We start from the raw sequence: 21,251 nt of genomic DNA on the forward strand, positions 1-21,251 counted from the left end.
TTTGAAATATTAATATAAAAATAAAATTTCAGGAAAACATCACTTGCTTAAGCATCCAAATTGGAAAACGATCTTATGTAATTTTATTTTGGTCCCACATTTAGTTCGCTTTTGTTTAACTGATGTTTTGCCATTCATTTCTCACCCCCTACCTAATTGGGGCGGCGTCTCTTTAATTCCTTCATGTTTTTTATTCCAAATCACCTCCTTGATTCAGGAAAAACAGGGAGTACTCGTTTGATGTGGCACACCTATAATTTCACAACATGGTGGCTACTCAAGCATGTGGAGGAATACAATGTCATAAGAAACTCCTGAGAAATTAACGGTGAGCAGGTAGGGGGACGACAACTTTTCTTTCCTCTCAGCTGTAGTTTAGCCACAGTTTTCAAACATCAATAATTTTTATGGACTAATATTCAAATATATAACATACTTTGAAACATTAAAAGTTGTGTCCTCGACAATGGATGCAACCAGACCTGGCACTCTTGAGATAGTTTCTGACTGGTGCCAAGGACAGCGTTTTGGACTTCACTGCCAATCATAAGCGCGGCCCAACCTCCACATCACCACCAATGAGATGAACTCCTGCTTTGTAATAAGTGGTGGCAATAGGCAGCAACGGTTCATTTTTGGCACTGGCATACAACCGAGTTCCAGGGTTGCGGTTTGTACCTATAGTTCGTAGTGGAGATCAGCTTACGAGACTTAGTCTAAGTGGAGTCACCTGTAGCCTCAGCAACGCACACCTTGACAGGTCACTGCTTCGTTGTATCTGTCCGCAAGTGCATCGAACGAGTTGCTGTACAACTTTAGTTACGTACAGTAGAGTCCCGTTAATCCGAACTAATTGGGATTGGACCTTGTTTGGATTATTGATTTGTTCGGATTAGCTGGAATTACGGTGACAAGTTTCTACAATGAAGTGTACCAAGCAGATAAGTAGGTACACCATGGTAACAAATGGGAACAACGGCTCACTCACACTCCCTGCCCTTGTTGTTGTGCATTGTTGAGACCTTTGTAGTGTCTGAGGTCAGTGCACTGCCAGTTGGCTTGCAAAGCGCTTGGTTATGTTAGTTATTGATCACTGGCGCGTGTAACAGTTGTATTGTATTCATTCTGGTGTAGTGGTATACATACTTTTGTCATGAGCAAACGGAAACATACAACATTAACTCTCAAAGAAAAACTGAATGTTTTGAAGCGGATAGACAATGGTGAGAATGTATCTAAACTGGCAACAGAACTGGGTGTTGGTAAAGCAACCATTTGTGATTGGAAGATGAACCGAGTGAAGCTTGAACAGTCCTGTGCAACATCTTTGGGAAAAACACCTGAACTTCAGCAGACTTTGAAACAGTCCCAGTACCATAAAGTGGATGAAGCTCTTTTCCTTTGTTTCACGCAGGAAAGAGAAAGGGGAACTCGTTTGAGTGGAGCACTGGTTCAGAAGACTGTTTACCTGAACAAGTTACAGAATGGTGATGAGTCTTTTAGTGCAAGTACGGGTTGGTTGGTGTTATAACTTCAAGTTGAACAAATATATTTCAGGGAAGACGCATTACATGAAAGTCACAGATCAAGTAAACAAAGTAAGACGTGTGTACACTTTAACAGTCAAATCATAACGGAGTCCGAGTCTAGCGGCCACTGGCTGGCTGGCCGCTTAGGTGGCACTGCTGCTGCATGGTTGGCAGACAGCGCCGCATGTAGAGGATGCGCTTATCTGCGCAGCGGCACTTTGAAAGATCGGCGAGTCACAACAGTTGGACTGATTCAAAAAATGTCATGGAAACAGTCAACTAACAATTACTGGAGAGAAGCTTTCTTATGACTGTGATGCAGCGAATGAATACTTGGGTGAGTTTGAATAAATCATAAGAGAGGGAAAGTATGCTCCCCAACAAATTTATAACACTGACAAGGCAGGCCTTAATTTTAGGGCACTGCCAACAAAAAGCCTGGCATCAAAAGCAGAAGACCATGCTCCTGGTTTTAAAATGTGCAAAGATCGTGTGACTTTATTAGCATCAGCAATGCTGCTGCCTTTAGTGCTGATTGGAAAATCTGTCAGGCACAGAGCTTGTAAAAACTGCAACATGAAGTGCCTGCCCGTATATTATCGCAACCAGAAAAAAGTATGGATTGATGGTAAAATGTTCAAAATATGGTTTTATGGCCAGTTTGTTCCCTCTGCTCGGCGGTTTTCTAAGGAAAGTCATTTGTCTCCCCATGCAATCCTTTTGACTGACAACACATCATGTCACCCCAACACGGAGGAATTATGTGATGGAGAAATTGTGGCGAAGTTTTTGTCGCCGAATGTTACACCACTTCTACAGCCGATGGACTGCATACATTAAAACTGATTAACAGAAAATCATTTTTAAGAATGCTGATCCAAGATGATAGCATTCCTTTAGTGGACAAAATAAAAAAGACCAAGGTGAAGGATGTTGTTTATTGGGCCACTGAAGCATGGCAGAATATTTCAGAAAATACTCTGAGAAAATCGTGGAGAAAACTGTGGATATCTCTTGAATTTCAGGAAAATGAAGGGGAAAGTCTACTACAAATGATACAGACAATCCCTGGATGTGAAGAAGCTAGTGGGAGTGGACGGCAGCGGATAAGGCATGTGGAGAACCTCACTGATGCTGATTTATTTGTGGCGGTGACTCAAGACGTGGACTGTTGTGACAGAAGTAACACTGAGCCTGAAAGTGACAAAGAAGATCTGGTGCCACACAGTGATGCAGCAGGCCCTGTATCTGACAGTATTCTTTTCAGTTTTCCATACTTCTGGAAATATTTATTCTGTAATTTCGTAAACACTATGGAACTTTTTCACTTTTTCAATGGACACAATAAACTTGGAAACTATGTCCTCTATTACCAGAATATATAAAAATACACTTACTGACTTTGATAATGGCTCACGCAAATGTACCACCAGAATTTTGAGAACATCATGTGGTTGTATACTTTGCATAGATTGTTGACTGATTTGATTATTCACCTTTACACTTTGACATCGATCACATGACCTTACGCATCATTGCATCAAATGTATTGTATTGTAAAAATGTACACATTCTTGCAGTTTGATAACATATTTCTTTGTACCCATGGGACCATATCGTAAATGAAAGGCATCAATGATGTTTTCAGTGTATTTCTTAGGCTAACATACTAACCACTGTTTCTAGTTTTCATCTCTCCTACGAAATAATGCCTTCTTATTTATTTTATAAAACTTATGAAATTTAAAGCTTTCCTTCTTCCCCAGGTCTATTTTTACTAATTTATAGATCTCAGCCTTATTCCGTTTCCTTATTAAATTTCAAATACCTCTTCCAATTTTTTTTCTACCCACTACATCCTTGCTATAAAATAGCTTCAGATAATCTTCACTAAATCCCAGGTCACCATCATCTTCCATACCAATTGGCAAATGGGCACTTTATTGTCCTTTCCCGAGAGGTAGCCCACTCTCATTCTGAACTGTTGCAGAAATAGTGCCCATCAGGACAATCTCATGTGCGTCAACCTATATCCCTTTAAAAAAAAGAGTGCTTTGTGGGCAGTGTACACAATGGTCTCCTGTCTCCAGACGAAATTTCTGGAAACCCTAGATAGCAGCCAGTGCTTTGCACTCTTAGATGCTATACGAGCTGCTATCCAAAATTTTCAGGACTGGTGCTGCCATCTGCTGAATTCTGCCACTGGTCAAACATTTTCTGGAAATCCTGTTCTTTAAGGCTGTTTATAACCGCCAGTGATACTTCTTAATCCTCTCTTGAGTATCAAACCGACAGCCTTTAAACTTTTTCAGTTTTGTTAATAGCGCGAAGACGCAAGGTGCCAAAACTGGTGAGTACAGTGGGTGCGGTACAACCGCCATGTTGTTTTTTGCCAAAAAGGTCCTGGTGAGCAAGGATGTGTGACAGGGCACGTTGTCGTAATGCAGCAGCCGGTTCCCTTGATGCCAAAGTTAGAACCATCGCAAAACGTCACAGTAGTACGCGGAATTCACTGTTCGGTTGGGTGGGATGAATTCTTTGTGCACAATTCCTTTGGTATCAAAGAAAACGATGACCATGCTCTTCTCATTGCTCTTCACCTGTCTCACTTTTTTGGTGTTGGAGAGCCGGGGCTCTTCCACTGGAACGATTGTTGCTTTGTCTCTGGGCCATAAACGTAAATCCAGCTCTTTTCGCCGGTTATAACCCGTGACAAGAAGGTTGGATCATCAGATGCGGTCTGACGAAGGTCCGCGCAAAGTTGAACACGCTGTGCCTTCTGATCAGCAGTCAAGATCCTTGGCACAAATTTTGCTGTGACACGATGCATGTCCAATTCATCAGTCAACATTCTTTGACATGTCCCATAACCAATACCCACTTCATCCGCAAGGTCTTGAATGGTTCGACGTCGACCCGCACGAGCCAATTGTTGAAGTTTGGCAACAATGTCTGGTGTTGTGCAGCTAGCGGGCGTTCCAGTGTAAGCATCATCTTCGACATCTGTACAGCCGGCCCTGAAGCGAATATGCCACACAAACACACGCGTACAGCTCATGCTCTGTCCCCCAAACAATTGATGAATCGTTGCAAGTGTCTCCGTAACACTCTTCCCGAGATTTGCGCAAAATTTGATACACACGCGCTGTTCTGTTTGCAGATCCATCGTAAAATCACCACACACCAAACACAGAGCATTACGGAAATCACTGTTGACACGAAACACGCCCTCCCAGCTGAATACCACTCCGCACACTGACTCATCAGATATGCGGCTCTCGCCACCTAGCAGTGCAAAGATATACTATTCCTACTTTCCAGACAGCAGCACCAGTTCCAAAAATTTTGGATTCCACCTCGTAGTTATGCTCATATTTTGCCGAATTCACACTGGTGAAAACTAAAGTTTTGTACACTTCTTTTCTTCCGTTTTGGACCAATTGGTCCATCTCAATGCCATAATCCCATCGCTATAACTGTTAATGTTAATGGCCACACAGAATGGTAGGCTGAGGTTACAAGGACTTAATATTTTCCTTAGATAATTCACTCTATAAATGTCTGACTACTGAAAGGGATTTGTCATTCCAGACACATGTAATAAGCCTTTTTAAGGATTCTAAGAAACATATGTCACTAAATCCTTAGTTTGACACAAATTTCCAATAGCACCCACATATAATCCTAGAAATAACTTGCACCACTTTTTATTCTGACTGGGTGACAATCTAACACTGAAATAAATTGTTGATGGTGTATGGCAACCAGCAACAAATTGGTTTTAGGTTACCTTATTTAAAAATTACCGTTACCGGTTTTGAACTTTTCATCAGACGGTTTTTTCAAGCTTTCATCAAAACAAATTATACATGGGTTACCTGTGAGCTGCCCCAGCACAAACAATAATTCACAATTATAAATGTGTGACCAAATTGGTACATTACATATTTTTGTTGTAATGCAACTTACATAAAATGTCCACCTAGTGCATTTGTGCTTGCAGTTTTCTTGCAATGAAATACATTTTCAAGTATGTTTGTATTTTCACAGTCAAAAATGTTGCACTGTAGTGCAAACCAATTTTGTTCAGACACGAAATGAATTTTCAATGTGCACCAAATGTTTTGATTCACAACATACAAATACAAATACACACTTTACAAGGTACATGAGTGTCAAAGATGCTGCAATGCAATGATACAAAGATATTACATTTTCTAGGACAGAAAGTGTCAATTACTTTTATGTTAGATTGACAATGCGTTTTGCATTAAGTCTAGGGCATTAAATGCACACAGAAACAATAAATACATGGGATTTTGTGAATTATAGTACTACAAAATTATTTTATATAACAACAGAGAACCAAATGGGGACAAGAAGTGTGTGAAATCCTTATGTGCTATTTGAACATTGATGATGATAATACATTACAATTTATTAGTATTTAGTGCCATAAATAATACCGACTATTGCAGACACACAAAATATTATAATATTAGTTACTTGATCTGCAGATACGTGTGCAATTATTATTTATTATGGAGCATAGTAAGTATGTTCTAGCTGATACATCCATAGTGGGCCCATTTTCTGATAATATTTTCATGTTGTTTTCAATGTTTATCACTGAATGGTTTTCTTCTGCAATGTGGGCTGCAAATGTAGATCTGTTTAAGTTTCCCAGCCTCAAGGGATCAAGGTGTTCTTTGTACCTAACCTCAAAACTTTTGCCTATCTGACCAATGTAGAATTTTGGGCACAAATTACATTGGAGTTTGTACATTCATGTTTTACTGTAGAGGGCCTTGGAAAGATTTTTTTATCATGAATCACTTTTTTGGTGTAATTTACTATAAGTAGAGAAGCTGATATTGATATACTTCTTTAAATAGGTTTGCAATTTGGTGTGTTATGGACCTATGTATGGGATATGTATGTCGCTGGTTGTTGCAATCATCAACAATTTATTTCATATAACAGCCTCAGTCTCCAACAATGTCTTTATTTGACAAAATTGCATGTATCCAAGTTAAAAATACTACACTCAATATTTTGCAATGCTCCTTCCCTGTCTTCGTGATAATTAATAAATAATCTATGTACACCATAATGTGGGGACTTAATTCTTTCCCAAAACTTGATCAAAGGCCCTAGTAAACTCTAACACTAAAATGTTAAAACTAAAGGGCACTACCATAAACTTATAGCATTTGCTCCCATACAGAAATGCTATATACTTCCTAGTTTTGATTGTTAAAGGTACCTGCCAACAGCCCACCGTCAAATCCAGAGTAGTCATGTGTTTTACGCCATGGAATTTATGCATCAGCTCATTAATATTCTCATAACTGTTGGTCTCTTTCATTAAAACAGTATTCAGCTTTTTGGCATCCATCCTTCCCCCAACACAACCTAGGCTATTGTAGTCATATATACTACTCTCAATAACCCCACTGACTCATTTTCCCCTGAATTACTGAGCAGCTGCTGGCCTCCTAGCAAGTGGAATCAGATAGTTTACATGGAATGGTTTTATTTACAATTTACTTTCATGATCAATAACTTGTTTGAGCTTAACCGAAAAAGACTGCTTTGCTTGTGTTCCCATGTTAAATTCTTTAGCTCTTCCCTTTGTTTCTCTGTAACCTCACTAATCGGTATCAAAATTTCCTTTATCTTTTCTTCCACGTTTCATAGCTTTATCCCTATACATGGATCCACACTCCTCTCCCAGTTCAGTATATGTTATGGGCATAGCTTTGCCACCTAACAACCCCAAAATTGGATCTTTGCCATTTTTCCTTAAAATATAGTTATTTTCACGATTAATTTCTACTTTGTATTTAGTTTAGCAATCTATACCAAAAATCACACATACACTCAGGAGAAGTACTACCAGGATTTCTTGTTCCAGCAAACACATCCCCTACACAGGGTGTCCTAGGAGGAATGGTCAATACTCAACGATCATTCAAAGTAAAAAAGTCTAGTAAACATGGGCTCTAAATGCATACCTGAAGAGCATGAGCACTTCTTCATCTTGGATATTGTAAAACATATCTACTGCAAGCTCTTCAGTTTCCATATTTTGAAAGGGGGTAGTATGGACCAAAACAAGGGAAAAAGTGCTCAGTAAACAGGGGCTCCAAAGCACGTACCTTAACAGATGCAAGAACTTGTTCAGTAGAAGAGATGGTTTCACAGTACCAAAGATAAACGACTGCTCACAGCTCTTAAGGTATGCCTTTTTAAAGCCCATGTTTACTGGACTTTTTCGTTTCAAATGATTGTTCCTGTCATATCCCTGAATACTGATCATTGCTCCTGCAACACCCTGTATAAAAATCCACAAATACTTCTTTCTTAATGGGCTTACTCAATTTGCCAGTGGCTTCCCACTCTTTTGATTCCAGTTACAGACATTTCCACAATTTTCTCCTGTTCCCTAACCCATTCAATACACAGACTAAGAAATGGCATCTACAGGGTCTGGCAATAAAACCTCCCTCATTTTAATAGTTTGTCACAGGAAAACTAAATATGAGAGAGAAAAATTACTTTTATTTATGAAAAATACACTTTTCCATTTTGGATTATTTGGTTTTAAAAATTATCTCTGCTACATGATGTCTTCCATTGTTGACACATTGCTGTAGTCTATCCTGAAAGTTCTCTGTTCTCCATTTATCTTCGTGTCAGTTCTCATGAAATGACTGCCACTTCTTGGCTAATGGCCTCTTTAAGTGCTTGCAGTGTTGCGGGATGATGTTTGCCCACAAGAGCCTTTTAAGTTTCCCCAAAGAAAAAAAATCACAAGGTGATAAATCAGACAACCTTGAGGACCATGCGATGTCTCCTTGCAAAGAGACAAGATGACCAGGAACCAACTCGCGCAACATTTCCATAGAACACTGAGAGGTGCGGGATGTTTCTCCATCTTGCTGGAACCACACTTGTTGATCTTCATGATCTGCAATAAACTGGTTTAGCCTAGGCTGGAGGAAGGTCTCTAGCTTGTGACAACAAGGGTTTGAACAAACCGTTACCGTGTACCATCTTTTTTAAAAAAACTACGGTCCCCACACAAAACATTCAGCAACGGCACACCGAACTGTTACATGAGGGCTGTGTGGCTGTGTAGTGGTCACTGATGAATTTCACAAGGGTTTTCTGCCGACCAGTAGCGGAAATTCTATTTGTTTACATTTCCTGATAAGTGGAAATTGGCCTCATCCGAAGAAATAAACAAAGCACCAGGTGGAATTTTACATTTTCCAGTGTTGTTGCAGACTGAGGACAGCCAGTAGGTTTTCTTTTCAGTGCTGAACCTGTCTTTCTTAAGTTGGACACCCAGAGTTGAATAATTTTTCTATCCAGGATACGATCATGTTGGCCAAGTTCGAGTCATCTCCAGAACGCTCGCTGAGTAGTAATCACAGAACCACCACTACGAATAAATTCTTCCACAACAAACACATAAACTCACCAAGGCATGCTGCGGCACACACTGAAAATGGCACCAGATGAGGACGAAACACATTCCGCATCAGTATCCTCACTGCAACTCGCATGACAGCTATGTCAAATGCGGGAGGTTTCATGCTGGACCCTGTACTTCACTTCCGGTATAAACAAACTCTTTTTCTATACTGTTGGTAATCTTCACTTTGTCGCAGTGTTGTCCCACCATTATTTCTTCTGAATCAACAGTCTCTTCCAAGAGTTTCCTTTCAATTAACTTTTACTCTCTCTCTTCTTCTAACCTATTCTGTATTTGTGAACTATTCCATTCCTTCCTATTCACTACTTTTTCTCTGTTAGTTACTCATGAATAATCTTACAGTCCATTCTCCTCCTTTAAGAAACCCTGTCCTATAACCTCTTGTGTCATCTGTGGATTCTTCATTTTCATATTTTGCATGCATGTCCTCATCTGGTGGCTTCTTTTTTTCGTCCTTCCTTTACATCTTTCATTATTGACTAATGGTTCATTAATTCTCTAACATCCTTTCTTTCCTGGCAGTTGGATTCAGTCATACTATTATCTGCCATCTGTCCTACATATTCCTATTGTGTACTGTTGAACCTACTTTATCAAAATCATCATCCCTCAAAAAGGTCTCCTAGTCTGAATGTTGCTGTTAACTTATGGTCCATGTCTCACCTCCTCCTCACTCACATTATTGTCAAATTCTTCTTCCAACTCTCTATCACACTTCCCCATGTTTGAAACATTATCACTATTTCTCTTCTCAGCATTATCTACCTCCATTAACCCTGAATTACTTCTCTTATTCTTTCTTTTCTCTTGCTTCTCATGCAGCTTTCCAAAATTCCATTAAATTTTCATAACTCACAATTTCCCACCCCATTCTGCAAAATTATCACCTTGGCAAATTTTCCTTCATTGTCCACAATACTGAGTGCCCTATGAGCCTCCAGCTCCCTTATATTTCTGCTTTCCACATTATCACACCCAACTGTCCTTAGTTTTCTTCACACTGCATTGAATTTCTCAATCTATGTTTACTAGCTTTTTCCCATGCATACCGATACATATTATTTCGCAATCTTTCTCCTCTTGTGATCAGAATACAAGGTTTAGCCCATATATCTAAGTAAACCCTGCCATATCCTTGGTTTCCATGGTACGAAGAAGGTCTTCTCTTTGTTTCTGCATTGGGGCGACCCCTTACTGAGGCAGCTGGCCATTTTCCAAAAATGTGTTACCATTTTCATAGTACCCAATCCTACTTCTTCCTGTAGTACCATGACCACAATAGATCATCATAGTTTGCATCCCATGTTCATAAATGGATTGACCATTTCTTGATATTTAACCCTCTGTGGAGCTCAACATCATATACTCTGTGCCAGCCATCAACTTAACTCATATGCCTCAATAAATTGCTCTATGTTGTGGCAATGCTAAAATGTTTCTGCATTTGCTTGAGGAGCTTCTTAGATAGATCGAGGTCTTCTAGTATCCTAGGCAATCTTTCACAATATTTCTTCATGGAATATCTGAAGTTACTCCTACACTCAGGAGCATTTCTAAATTCTATTGATTCTCTCTTGTCCTTGGACCAGTACTTGGATCTAAATGTTATCATGAGTTCACCAAATTTATTGCATCCCTCTGGCACCTTGATTGCATATTCTTAGGTCTCTCCTGCCAGACAATGTTCCACTAGTCTTATCTTTTTGGAGCACCCTCCTGCCAATGACCAGCCAAATTCTTCTATAGATATCACAGGTTGAACATCCCCTTTTGGATCAAGTGCTTTGTCGTACCTAGTATGCTACTGAAGTTAATCTGGTCACCTTTCCTGTTTACTTTATTTTTGAAATTAGTGAATATTCCACTGATCTTGTCTGCATCAGCCTTAATTTGTTTAGTTTCACCCATGTTTTTCTTTACTACTTCTAACACATTATTCTCTTGATTCTCTATCCTTTTCTCTACTTCTGTCATTTGATTTTTGTTTCCTTAATCTCTTTCATGATAGCTTCATTCTCTGTAGACATTTTGGTATTCAGTGTTTCAGTTACTTCAGACCCGGTTCCCATTTCTTCTTGCACTGAATGCTGACTCACATCAACCTTTTTCAACTCTGTCTGAAAGATATTCATGTTTGACTTTATTATTTTTGTTTTCATTTCTGTTTTGAATGTGGCCATACTGGCATTCACCTCTGATCTGAATACACCCATTTGTGATTGTGAACTATTTATTTTTGTTTTGACATCACCTAATCTCATATTTATGGTTTCTAGTTTTGATCCTCGATATCCTGTATTCAAATCCAACTTGGAATTCACTGATATTGTTGGTAGTAAGTGTTGACACGAAGCTGCCAGTCTTATATCTGCAATGACCAGAATATTGGCAGTCCTTGACTCCCCAATATTCTGACTCCAACCACTTTCCATTAGGCAATCTTCCTTCCTCTTTATTTCACTCTGATCTATTTCTAATTTTTCCTTTCCTGCCTTCACTGCCTGATTTTCCCTTCAATATTTCGAACTTCAGATATTTTCTCTACAGATTCTGGTCAAGGACTCTTGACTAATCAGTTATACAAGTCCTTTCACAGCTGCCATTTGTAATGTTAACAACTGCCTTGTGATTTTTCTACAAACTCACACTACCGAATTCAGTACATTAAAAGTCATTTACACCACTAACATGTCCACTAACCACATCCTTCAGAGTAGAAGCAAGTTTTGGAAACATAAGCTTACAGTATACACCCTCCTATACAATGTCCCTGACTTTTTTTGAGTCATCAGTCTTCTGACTGGTCTGATGTGGCCTGCCACAAACTCCTTTCCTGTGTCAACCTCTTCATCTCACACTAGCTCTTGCACCCATTATTTGCCAAATTATCTGCCCAATATTTTGGGAGGACACTACTCACCTGCACAGAAGTCAAACACAATATATACTGACACCATGACGAATAAAAATGGATTCAATGCAGTGCCAATTGCAAAAAGAGTAAAATACACAGCAAAAATAATTTGAACAAGTTACGTATTATTAAAACTGAAACTGCAGCAAAATTTAATCATTGAGGGCAGAGGAACTGAATTTAAAATGTTTAGGGGTCAAATAACAAGACTGTGAAGTTCTGCATTAACATAATCTGAACTCTTCTTCAATTTGGTTACAACACTGGGTTCTTACTTATGTGATTTGGCATAGGCAGAAGCAGCAGGTAATATCACCAGTCTGTTAGCCTGTTAGCCATTGTTATGGGATAAACTGCAGTCTCCAGAGCTGTGACTGTGAGCAGGCCCTCGCTTATTCCAGATGGTGGAGGCTCAAATAGTCTAGCACAGCTGGCCATTAATGCACTGCAAGAAAGCACTGCATGGCCCTATCAGTGGATGCCAGCTTGGTGTTGCACTTTTAGCAACCTGACATCTCCTGTGTTTCCCCTTCTGCCAATGTGTGACAATTGTTTCGTGTCCTGTCTTGGCCTGTTGAAATTCTACTGCCTCCCACCACTGTCATTAGAGGGCATAAGATGGTTTAGGGGTGGCTCAAAGATGGAAAGAGCCACAATATTACATCATTACATGATACCACTACATATAGTTGCCCCTTTTTATGGGGCACATTGAAAGACACTGTCTACTGGAACGATCCCATTACAATGGATGAGCCTGAATCGGCGACCTGTGATTTGATAACACATTTCATTATTTCTTTGTACCACCACCATGCTGTGAGTGGTGGACACTGACAATATTGTGATGTGATTGCAAAGACTACTTGCAGTTGACTAGTTTAATTACACACACTAATAGTGTATGAGCCTCTATGGCATATGGTGCCATATGTTAGCAGATTTTTGAACTGTTATGAAAGATCTATATAAAATTCTTACAGCCTTCTAACAAACATTTTATGCTATACTATCTATCAATCTGAGTTTTCGAGATATTTAATTTTGAAATCAGGGTCTCCTTCCCTGGATACTTTGTACATAGTTTCTGACTTCAGTATTCATCTTATAGTATTCACCTTTAACATACAATTATACCTCTAAAGAGTAGAATATGACAAGATTTTAAATTTTTAAAATCAGTCAATAATTAGATGATATCTGAAAAATCAAATTTTTGTTTCCCCTGGAAGCTGTTAGAAGGCAACCTGCAATTTGGATTAGATGACTTTTTCAGCCTTTTAATAATACAGAGACTGGAGTTCTTAAAAGACTGCCACTGATCATTTGCGAAGAAACGTGGTTTGAAATGCAATGGCTTGCCAGCACATTTTGCACATCCCATACAAAATCAACACAACATTAAGAACTTGTCATCACAATCTTCAGGTTTGAAATGTTAGGCTTTTTGTAGTGCTGATACATGAGGATACTTGTTTGTGATACCCCCTGTACAGATGGAAGAAGACCTGGTACCACACTGGTACTCAACTGTCTGCAAGTGTGGAACCTGTTTCATGTACAGCCAATTCATCTCTTCCTCACATCTGCATCATATCTTAGTGGACAAGTGGCTTTGTGCAGTCCTCATATAACAATATAATGGTGTATTCATGGTATTACCTGCCTCCTCAATTATAAAGGTCGTGTTCTTAAATTATATTTTTCCATTCCAGGTTTCCATGAGCCTGACCCAACGGTATCCTGACACTACCTTCTTCAACAGCAATTTACAACACTGCTGCAGCAAATAATTTCCACCTTATTGTTCCATACACTCTTAAGATTTAAATTTTCTCCTTCTGTTTCATTATTGCATTATCTTTCTTCAATCTCCCATGCCTGCCAGCCACAATATATATCTAAGAAAAATCTTGTCAGTGGTAGCAATGCATCTCGAAAGAAAAGAAATGACCTCCACAGATGTAACATACCTGATCCAGGTTGGGTCCAAGTGTAGTCATCACAGTTCTCTTCAAGGATTGCTGGCTCATCTGGTGTGAGAGAGTGGCCAGTCCCATAGCGTGCACCAGTGGGACAGCCCTGATCTCCGTCTCCACCCCATCCATCGCCCTCATCAATGGACAGTGATGATCCAGCAGAATCAGTTGAACAAGCACCAGAATTTGGACTGCAAAATAATATTTAATACACCCTAAAATTTAGTACATACATGTTAAACTGCTGTCTTAAAAAGAGCAGATAATGCTGATCTATGATTTATACAAAACCAAATTAAGTCTTAAGTCTACCATGAATTTTTGTATGGCAATTCCTCCCAAGATGATATAATTTACGAGTCTTTATTTTAGATTTCAGAAATCTCACTTTTTATGACTGTTTGAGAGTGTGTCTGGTAGCATTTACCTTACCTGAGTTGGTATAATGGCACATGATGGGCATTTGTGAATAGAGTTTTGTCTACAGGCATATGTATGCTGCTACCACATAGTGTGATTCAATTCATATGTATCAATGCAAAATTTTCTATGGCTGCAAATCCATGTATCAAAATAATGTATTGTGAAAACAAAACCTTTCCTGGTATATACATTGAATATTTTGTGGGAATGTGGCCAGATAGAATTGTCCTAATGAGTGAATACTTTGGTAGGTAATCTTTTCTACAGACACTTAACGTAACACAACCTGCTTGAGGTTTACAATTTACATCCAACTAGTATGTGTGTGTGTGTGTGTGTGTGTGTGTGTGTGTGTGTGTGTGTGTGCGCGCGCGCACGCGCGCGCTTGTGTGGGTGTGGTTGGGTGGGTGGGCACATGCATGCGCGCGTGTGCCACTTACCAATTCAAACTTGATAGATTCTCTTAGAATGGAGGTGACAATGTTTGTAATGTAGCACAGGAACATATTAAAACTTTTGTGGGACCAACAGCATTAACACTAGCAACATACATCTGCATCTACACTCCGAAAGCCACCTTATGGTGTGTGGTGCAGGGTACTTTGTGTGCCATTATCACTTCCCTGCTTTCCTGCTCCACTAACAAATGGCGCATGTGATGAACTACTGTCAGTCAGCCTCCACGTGAGCTCGGATCTTTCTTATTTCACCTTCATGATCTTTTCGAGAGATATATGCAGGATGATGCAATATATTAGTTAACTATTCTAGGAATGTACATACTAGGAATTTTGGCAGTATATCACTCTGCAGCGTGTAATGCATCTCTTGTGGTGCCTGCCACTAGAGCTGGACTAACATCACTTCAACATTTTGATGTTTACTAAACATACCTGTATTTTTGTTTTTTTGCTTCTCAACTACACAACAAAGCAAATGACATCACCTTAGTGAATATCAGAAACTGCTAAATAACATACAGGAGTTTGGCAAAAATAATGTGAACATCCTGTTAATGACACATTTTAACTGATGTTTATCTTCAGACACCTCCATAATTCACTGACACATTCATTTTCCTGGTGTTGGTCTACTGTTTCATTTGACCTGAAATTACTTCAAAAGTAAACTGTTGGTGCCTATTTAGTCTGGGCATTCACAGCAATGGTTATGCATTATCTACAAGAGTTCATATGAAAAATTTTATGGTAAACACAATGGTGGAAAAAAAGTAAAACTCACTGAGAGGCAATAGGGTATTAATGATGACTGTGAGGTAAAATGGTATTAAAGACACTGGTTGTTTCTAATAAGACCACTGCCACAAAAGTTACTGTTGAAATAATATCTGTCTACACAAGAAGTCACTAGAAACACACTGTATCAACTAATAATGGTTTTAAAACTGCAATGAAGTTTACCTCACAGGACTAGATCCAACAGGAGGAGAATGGGATATACCACGGCCATAAACAGAAGTGGGACGGTGACCATGGCCAGGCACCAGATGACCACCTCTGGAGGCTCCCAGAATTCCAGGCAGTGGTTGAGGGTGACCTTCACTGGTTGTACGGGCCCTCGAAGGCAAGCTGTCACACCTTTCACGTCCCTGACCAGTTGAACCTATGACAAAATGTACAAATGAATATTAATTAGTTGCTTGCCTTCTATGTCTTTTCTAATGTAAGCCAGTTTGTTCTCACAAAATCATTTTTAGCTGTAACAGAGTTAAACCATAAGATATAGAGGACAAATGTAGTGCAATTCTTCTACAAGCATTCTACATTTATCTAGTCAACTTGTATATCTAAAATGCAATTAAACTAATTGGTGGAAGATACACCACATGATGTGCAAGAGATGTAGTGCTTAACTGATATACATAGAATAGCTTTAATAAATGCTATTTTTGCAATGAATGAACAATAAATTCTTCAGTGCTTTGTGCTGGTTTCGTGCAATTCACTGATGTCATGTTAAACTGTGATGTAAATGAAATATGGTGGTTCTCTGAAGTATCCATCCTGGCTGCTAAAATCTTTTGCCATTTCTAGTACTGCTCACATTATGCAATGTAATCATTTACCCTGTGATGCAAAGAGGTGTCAACTGTATGGTCGCTCTCTCATGGACCCATCAAGTAATATCTTCAGGAGGCAATTAACAAGGCAAAATAAGTGTGTGGAGTACGCCAGAAAGTAATGGCAAGCAAGGAAGAACTGCATACTATGATTCACTGAGGAACATTTGATCTGTGGTACTTGGCCGTTACTCTCATGCAACACTGCAATTACATGAAAAATCAATATTTGATGATAATTATCATTACAAAGACTGAATAATGTAGGTAGCGCAGATTCTGTTTCAAAAAACCTCTCTATTCACGAAAAAGACATTGCCACTCATATACCTCTTATTTCATAAGGGAGGCAATATGCATCTTTTTTATGCACACAAACAGATTCATACAAAGTTTTGCTTCAACTTTCAGTTATGCTGAGAACCAATCTACATCTACATAGATACACTGCAAGTCACTGTACGGTTTGTGGTGGAGGGTACGCTGTACCACTACTTGTCATTTCCCTTCCTGTTCCACTCGCAAACATATCAAGGGAAAAACAACTGTCTGTACGCCTCCATATGAAACCTATTTTCTCGTATCTCATCTTTGTGGTCTTTACGTGCGATGTATGTTGGTGACAGTAGAATCATTGAGCAGTCAGCTTCAAATGCCAGTTCTCTAAATTTTCTCAATAGTGCTTCTCGAAAAGAACGTTGCCTTCCCTCCAGGGATTCCCATTTGAGTTCCCAAAGCATCTCCATAACACTTACATGTTGTTTGATTCTGCCGATAACAAATCTAGCAGCCTGCCTCTGAATAGTTTTGATATCTTACTTCAATCTGACCTGGTGCAGATCCTAAACAATTGAGCAGTATTTAAGAATAGTTTGTACCAGCGTCCTACATGCGGTCTCCTTTACAGGTGAACCACTCTTTCCTAAAATTCTCTCAATAAACCAAAGTTTACCATTCACTTTCCCTACCACAGTTCTCAAATATTCGTTCCACCTCATATTGCTTTGTAATGTTATGCCCAGATATTTCAATGACTTGATTATGTCCAGCAGGACACTAGTAATACTGTATCTGAACATTCATCTACATCTACATTTATACTCCGCAAGCCACCCAACGGTGTGTGCCGGAGGGCACTTTACGTGCCACTGTCATTACCTCCCTTTTCTGTTCCAGTCGCGTATGGTTCACGGGAAGAACGACTGTCTGAAAGCCTCCGTGCGCGCTCGAATCTCTCTAATTTTACATTCGTGATCTCCTCGGGAGGTATAAGTAGGGGGAAGCAATATATTTGATACCTCATCCAGAAACACACCCTCTCGAAACCTGGCAAGCAAGCTACACCGCGATGCAGAGCGCCTCTCTTGCAGCGTCTGCCACTTGAGTTTGCTAAACATCTCCGTTACGCTATCACGTTTACCAAATAACCCTGTGACGAAACGCGCCACTCTTCTTTGGATCTTCTCTATCTCCTCCGTCAACCCGATCTGGTACGGATCCCACACTGATGAGCAATACTCAAGTATAGGTCGAACGAGTGTTTTGTAAGCCACCTCCTTTGTTAATGGACTACATTTTCTAAGGACTCTCCCAATGAATCTCAACCTGGTACCCGCCTTACCAACCATTAATTTTATATGATCATTCCACTTCAAATCGTTCCGCATGCATACTCCCAGATATTTTACAGAAGTAACTGCTACGAATGTTTGTTCCGCTATCATATAATCATACAATAAAGGATCCTTCTTTCTATGTATTCGCAATACATTACATTTGTCTATGTTAAGGGTCAGTTGCCATTACAGTTTGCCATTACAGTGTGCCATTACAGTTTGTTCTTCCTACTCATCTGCATTAACTTACATTTTTCCACATTTAGGGCTACCTGCCATTCATCACACCAACTGGAAATTTTATCTAAGTCACTCAACTTCGACACCTTACCGTACACCACAGCAAACAACTACAGACTGCTGCCCCTCGCCAAATCATTTATTTATATAGAGACCAAGAGCTGTCCTACCACACTTTCCTGGGGCACTCCAGAGTTCTATTATTTAAGAAGTCTTCCGAGCCACTCCCATATCTGTGAATTTATCCCATATGCTCGTACCTTCATCAACAGCCTGCAATGTGTCACCGTGTCGAATGCTTTCCAGAAATCAAGAAATATGGACTCTACCTGTTGCCCTTCATCCATAGACCTCAGTATTTCATGTGAGAAAAGGGCAAGCTGAGTTTTGCACGAGCAATACTTTCTAAAACATTGCTGATTCGTGCACATAATCTTCTTAGACTCAAGAAAGTTTATTATAATCAAAATGAGAATATTTTCCAAGAATTCTGCAGTAAACCAATTGGATTAAACACTCATAAAGTAAATTAATGGAACCAACTAAGAGGCAACAACAAGAAATATCAGTCCAAATCACTCAGAAATGCTTAACTTTCAATGTAATGTTGTGATAAATGAAAAATTTAAGCCAAACAGGGATTCGCAGCCAGATCTCGTGTTTATCACTAGCAGTCAACTTAATTGTTAACCTATGACAGCATGACTCCAGATCCAGCTCATATTTTCAGTCACTGTTGTTTCCTACAATTACTTCAAACACAAGTTCTGACTGAATTACACAGTGACAATGTTATATTAAATGAAGTAATTTCAATTACAGTTTGGCCAGTTTTTTTTTTTTTTTTTTTTTTTTTTTTTTTTTTTTTTTTTTTTTTTGAAAGCTTAATTGAAATGCAAATGACACCTGAATTCAAAAACACTCTTTACATAAAGCAGACAGATCTAGTTTGACCATTGAATATGCAACAAACAATTTTGGAGTTTCAGTTCCAATTAACTGAAAGCCAGAAATTCTTATAGGAAAGAGGTGGCAGTGGGTTAAAACTCTGTCTCAGTCCAACTGGAAAAATACATCATGGTTAACTGTCCCACAGATGACAAAGTCATTTAAGGTCATGCTGAATTGGAAGAGCACTGTCAGTGAAGGACAAGGAAATAGGCTTGAGTCCCTGTCTAGCATAAACTATTCAAATTCTGTGGAATTTATTACAGCTTTTCATGTGTCATAATGGATCTTCACTTATGCCTGACTCTCCTTGACTGGTGATGTGATTTGGGAGAAGAAGACCATTGACAGCATATTTATCCTACTGTATGATTTCCTCCTAGTGTATGATTTGCTAACTGAAAATAATCATACTTAGTTTGATAGTTACTCAACTAAGCACAGTAAACATACAATTTACTAAATTATGTGACACAAACACTGTCCATTACTTACCTTCATGCAGCACAATATTTAGTACTGCTAATAGAAACATATGCTAATAGAAACATATGAAAGTGAAAATTATACATTCCTATGTTTTGGAAATAACACTAATATATGTAGGAGATAGGTCCGTCTTATCCTTGGGGCTAAGTGACCTGATCTTTCTTTTTAACATTTCCAAACTTATGCCCCCTCTCCTCTGCCAGCTAAGAAGCTATTAGTTTCAGAAGCTAGTGCGTGTATCACTTTTATATGTGTCTATTGGCAGTACTGATATTTCTCTTGAAAGTGAGTACCGGCCAGCCTTGTCATCTCATTATTTATTAGTTTTCTTGACTGAATTTTCCTTTTATACAATAACACAACTTGTCATTATCAATTAAAGAGAGTAACATCAAATGTTACTGTACACAGGCAGACTGGAAAATTTATGTCTCACTCATTTAAAGACTGCAGTTACAGAGTTCCACAGCAGCACAGCACAGCCGGCACCAGGAAGAAAGGAAAGAAATAAGGCAACCTATATGTGTTAAGTTCTCTCACAGTGACAACAAATAAATACTGCATATAAAATTATAGTGCAGCCCGCCCCCCCCCCCCCCCCCACCCCTCCCCTGCCTGTTGTAAAGCCAGACGAATAAAATGTCAAAACCTCTTCTCATATGCTTTCTTTCAATACACTTACACTGCAAATATTAGAAAATGCCGAAACCCTTTGGCACAGCTTTGGAAAATAGTGCATCACTCAACCGTTCAATGAGGAATTCTATCTGACAAATAATACATTTAATAAGCGGAAATGCTAGTTCAACTCAAAATACATCACCAACTAGGAGAAAAAAGTTTTCCGAGATATATGAGCAGATACTTCTTAGATATAATTTACATTATACAAAGTAAGCTACATGAAATTACAAACTATTGAAAATTCTGAGCCCTAAGCAAAATATACCATCATCTACTGATATACATAGTTACAGATGCAAACCAAATTGCAACAGCAATGAAAATCTTACACATTAACACTTACTAGGAACCTGAAGTACGCCACAAGTACCAAGTTCTTATATTAATCTATCAGATTTACACTTACCTATAGCTAGTTTAAAGGATAAATTTCTTGTAACAAGTACTATAATAGATTATCAGTAGTGAATTAGTTTCACACTAACCTGTGTACATATGCTGTAGCTATGGCCTGAAATATCATTGTGGAAAGTTTACAAGCAATTGCTTTTGCATCTCTGCTGCTACTACTATCCATCAGATATTGAGGACAATCCCTGTGTCTTCCATATTCACAAAGCATGTTTGCATGTCAGTTCCTCAGGGTCACATTAAACCATTAGAATTCACATGTGAGTCATCTACACTATTGCTGTATTATCACTTCAATCTAGGATGACAGCATGCCCAAGAGCATGAAAATTAATTTTGCACACAACTCTAAACAGTAGTAATATATTTTGTCATTCTGTAATTAAGTACGTCAAAGAATATCAAATAAGTGGATTATATGCAGCGCTTTGACT

At 38.9% G+C, this 21,251-nt stretch overlaps 1 protein-coding gene across 1 annotated transcript in view; it reads right to left on the reverse strand.

Annotated features, from left to right (window-relative positions):
- The window catches only part of LOC126236127 (insulin receptor substrate 1), a 208,489-nt gene that overhangs the window by 85,232 nt on the left and 102,006 nt on the right, over nt 1–21,251 (reverse strand). Inside the window, exons 11-12 of the mRNA XM_049945202.1 lie at nt 15,771–15,972; nt 13,921–14,117 (exon numbers count right to left, since the gene is read on the reverse strand). Coding sequence (XP_049801159.1) covers nt 13,921–14,117; nt 15,771–15,972 — 399 coding nt within the window. The remainder of the gene's footprint in view (nt 1–13,920; nt 14,118–15,770; nt 15,973–21,251) is intronic.

Source organism: Schistocerca nitens, chromosome 2 (genome assembly GCF_023898315.1).
Source record: "Schistocerca nitens isolate TAMUIC-IGC-003100 chromosome 2, iqSchNite1.1, whole genome shotgun sequence".
NCBI lineage: Eukaryota > Metazoa > Arthropoda > Insecta > Orthoptera > Acrididae > Schistocerca > Schistocerca nitens.